This window comes from Halyomorpha halys, unplaced genomic scaffold (genome assembly GCF_000696795.3).
Source record: "Halyomorpha halys isolate HHAL.00 unplaced genomic scaffold, Hhal_1.1 Scaffold565.1, whole genome shotgun sequence".
Taxonomy (NCBI): domain Eukaryota; kingdom Metazoa; phylum Arthropoda; class Insecta; order Hemiptera; family Pentatomidae; genus Halyomorpha; species Halyomorpha halys.
This window is the reverse complement of record NW_027105815.1, coordinates 90,709-95,024: the sequence shown is the minus strand read 5'-3', so window position 1 is coordinate 95,024 and position 4,316 is coordinate 90,709. Positions and strand designations below refer to the sequence as shown.

Genomic DNA, 4,316 nt, shown 5'->3' with positions numbered 1-4,316 from the left:
CTAACTTTATTTAAACAGCTATATCTTCATTTTTTTAAAATTCTTTGGGAACATGGTCCCAGACTAAAGATCTTTTTTCATTTCATTTATTCATGTTTTATTAATGTTGACATTTTATGCAGTATAACAAGTTGAAGCTAAATGGGAAGAAGACGAAGGCAATCTTAATAGGCTCCAATCACCTCCTTACAACTGTTCCTAATATTCTAACTCTGTTCCTACATGATAGTCCCATCAAATTTTACCCCTCCATCAAAAACCTGGGAATAACCTTTGATCAATCCTTTTCTGGAAAAACTATGTATCCAATATCTCCTGCCATACCTTTTCCACTTTAAAACTTCTAAATTACCTCTGCCACCTATTTCCATTTGAAACTCGTAGGCTCCTAGTCACTTCTCTAATATTTCCGCACTTTGACTATTGCTGTACGGCATATGGGGGCATCTCTGATGATCTCGAGGCGAAATTAAAATGTTTGATAAATTGCTGTGTACGATTTATCTTTGGGATCCCAGGGGACGCCTCTGTTTCCCGTTTTTATGCAGTTGAAGTGGCTTTATCCTTTCTACTGTTGTATTTCCTAGCATCCTTCATCATCCGAGTCATCCAATCCTGCCGACCTTTATACATCTCCGAACTCTTTCAATTCAAATCCTCTATTCTTTCCCGCAATACCCGTTCCCGGTCTTCAGGTTTCTGCGGGATTTCAGCCTCATCCTTATGGAACTCCATCCCTTCCAACATTCATCACTCCAATATCCTCCCTACCTTTAAATCCCGCCTGTTCAATCATTTCTTATTCATTCAGACACCATAAAATTGTAAATCAACATAATTGTAAATATGTATTTAAACTATTATATCATTCTTAATTACTTTTAAATAGTTTTCTTTTCTCTTTTTTATTTATCCATTTTTTTTTATTGTTCAACTGATAAAAGTGAGAAAGTGACTTATAATTATTTTTTATAACGACTGTTTATATTTCTTCGTATTTTTGTTTAAGTATCTCTGAGGTTCCTCAGTCCTCATCTGTCGATTTCTCTGTATTATTCTAAAGGGACTTGTCTCAGAATAAATAAAATATTATTATTATTATTATAACCATGTTTTTACAATAAGTGCATAGTATTATTGATATCACTGTCGACAATTGTTGCCTTTATCGATAGTGAGAAATAGCAGTTTGATACAATAAAATTTTATTTTTCATTCTCAGTATTATGGAACTGAATGGCAACTGTACCGTTACAAGCGAGAGCGTTGAAGATCTCAGTGAATATACTGATGCAGATGAGAGCATTTCAGCACCAACAGAAATACTTGCCGAAGTAATGAAATTCATGATTCATTATTATTGTATTTAATGATATTTTAACAATAATTTTCTATTTATAATCAAATTTTTATTTTCAGTTCCTTTCTGCAGTTATGTTGAAAGACTACGAGACTGCTCTCAAGTATTGCAAACTCAGTGAGTACCTTTGAATATTTAAGATTCTTTTATTACAAGAGAAGGATTTTGGTTTGTTTGTTAGTGTCTTAAAAATTATATATATATGACCTAACAGGTTTATTAACTAACTAAGGAGATGTATTAACTGTCTTAATAATGAGAAATGGACTGAAAAAAAAATTTCTATTTATTAATAGTTTTCTTGACAACAACCTGGTCTATCTCCTTCCATTTTTTTTTCTTTAGAATGTCTTAATTTTTATTTGTAATCAGTTTTACAGTATGAACCAAATCATGTTACGGCTAAAGAGTTCTACCCGCTGATATTGGAGAAGCTGATACAAGGTCAGAAGATAATATTCTGCTATTGTAAATATAAATATAACTGTTTTCTAAAAGCTTATGTTGTTGGCATCGACAAACAGCATCTGCAGAGGCTGGTGAAGGGAACTCTAATGAGGGAAGTGACTCCAGCGATGAAGAGAGTGGAGAGAGAAGCGATACAAGCAGTTCCAGTGGAGCTGATGTAGAATCTTGTGGTATGTTTTCAATTTTTTTTTATTTTAAAGGTGTGGGGAATTGTTACTCAATAGTATCTCATTATCCTCCAAGGATGGGCAAATTTTTTTAAATAAGATTTACTATAATTTTCCATTAGTATAATAGCCATGTTGAAATATTGGGATATGTTTTTTTAAAGATCAGTCATTCTGATATAATTCTCATATCTAAAAGATAGATTTGAAGATGGCAAGGTCAAATAAATATTTAATATTAAATAAATATGAGAATTTTTATTTTTTAATTATATATATTATAGACTCTAAATTTCATGGCGGGATTCTAGGCAATCAGAAACAGATGCTTTTACTATTAACATATAATTAAATTAATATCTCTTTTACAAGTGTATTTAATAAAGGTAGAACAAAACTAACCAATTACATAATCTTCTTTTGATGATTGATGAGTCTTGATGTCTTCTTTTACAAAATACATATGTCTAACCGTCAACAATGGCTTCCAATCCTTCCCCTAAAAGCTATGTCTAACTCTCAACAATGGCTTCCAATCCTCCTGCTTCCAGCCGATGGACGTCCTCTCACAAGCGAATCCAAACCAAGAGTCCCTTTATATTCTTGGGTGACTCTTCGATGTCTTCTTTTTCAAGATGTCCACCCTTGAGCTAGAAAAGAGATGATGAGAATCTTCTCATCTAAGAAACATCATTCCCCTCCCGCACCTTAGCAAGAATGATCAAAAACCAAGTTTTCTTCCTTCCCCTTCTCTCGTTAGTTCTCATCATTTTTGGAGTGACTCACGCCGCCATCTTGGCTTTGTTTTGAATAATGCATTTATTATAGACGATGGAAATTGGTTAGCTTGCTTTTTAGTTCAACAAAACAAATGAACAATATTTAACGTTGATACATAAAATAAAAACAGAACTAAAATCATTTATATATAAAAATAACTATTTACTCATATAAGAGGATATTACAATATCTAAGTCAGTAAAAGCCCAAGGGCTAAAATTGATCACAATTAAAAAGAGGAGTTAGAGTGAGGAAGAGGTAAGGTGTCCTTTTGAGAGGGGGTATGTTTGTCTGTTTCATGTAATTATACAGATATATCTGTCCTTAATGGTTTGAATTGTTCTTTCATGTCATTTTGACTGTTTGGTTTTCTAAAGAACTCAAAACATTTAAAATTATTAAAAAGAAAATGGTGTGGGTGCAGTCAAAGTAATATAAATAGTAAATAACGATCTTACAGTATTTATAATTATGTCTTGAACTCATTTGGACTCATGCAGGTGAGGAGCGAGTATCATCAGATTCTGACGGTACCACTGCAAGTTATTCCAGCCTTGAGGACGAGGTAGCTCAGACTGGCGTTTGCAAGCTCCCTGACAATTATTTGCCACCGACTTCGGAGAATGGTAATCCACCAGCGCCTCTCCAGACCGATGACTCCGAATCTCCTACGGAACCAGTCAGTCAACTGGCTAGTGCATTTGCATTATTGCGCTGATCATTTTAGTAAATATGGTATACCATCATAAAAAGTTGGAAGAAAAAGATTTTATTTATTCATGTTTGCATATTTTATTTTCTCAGTTTATATAATTGTTTTTTATATTGTGCAATTGCCGGCTGTTTAATTATTTATTTTTTCATTTTCTTATTACATGCTCTGGAAAAAATATTTTTTCATTAATATTTTTTTAAATATATTTTACTGATCTTATTTCAGAAAATTGGAAACTTCAAACATATAATGGAAAAAAACAAATTATCATCTAAACCCCGTAAGTTATTCTTTAAATTATTTTATATTTGGTAAGCTTATTCTGATATAGCGCATCATAATTAGGATTTATTTTTTTTTAAATAAAAGAATCATTTAGGACTGTGTTTAACTCTCAGAGCAATAGCTTTTGCATTATATTCTACCGTTCTTTTGAGAAGATATGTCAAATATCAATTTTGAATATTTGTAAACTGCTATTTCAGGTGAAGAAAATTTTTTCAAATAAAATCAATATTAAAATACTTCACCAAAATAAAATTGTTCCAATTTATTTCATATATTTTACATAATTTATAACTATGTACTTTTTTCACAATCTTAGCTCAATTAAATTTTGTTATATATATACAATATAAAACACAAAAAAAGTTGAAATTGAAAAATTTCATTAAGTAGACAACAAATATGCAAATCATTTTATTCATCATTTTGTTGAAAGTTTCTCCATGTTGACTTTAAGGAGTTGCCCAGTTTTATTTTCAGAGATCCTGACTTTGTTGTTTGTTTGTTAATTAATACAAAAATTTTGACTAATTTGAAAATC

At 31.4% G+C, this 4,316-nt stretch overlaps 1 protein-coding gene across 3 annotated transcripts in view; it reads left to right on the top strand.

The window, feature by feature from the left end:
- The window catches only part of LOC106684273 (glutamate-rich protein 2), a 15,526-nt gene extending 11,216 nt beyond the window's left edge, over positions 1-4,310 (top strand). For all 3 annotated transcript variants that reach the window (XM_067053531.1, XM_067053529.1, XM_067053528.1), the window contains exons 2-6: positions 1,223-1,334; positions 1,420-1,477; positions 1,733-1,804; positions 1,885-1,998; positions 3,276-4,310. In XM_067053531.1, the coding sequence (XP_066909632.1) occupies positions 1,227-1,334; positions 1,420-1,477; positions 1,733-1,804; positions 1,885-1,998; positions 3,276-3,493 (570 nt within the window). In that variant the 5' untranslated portion in view covers positions 1,223-1,226 and the 3' untranslated portion in view covers positions 3,494-4,310. The remainder of the gene's footprint in view (positions 1-1,222; positions 1,335-1,419; positions 1,478-1,732; positions 1,805-1,884; positions 1,999-3,275) is intronic.
- The last annotated feature ends 6 nt before the right edge of the window (positions 4,311-4,316 follow it).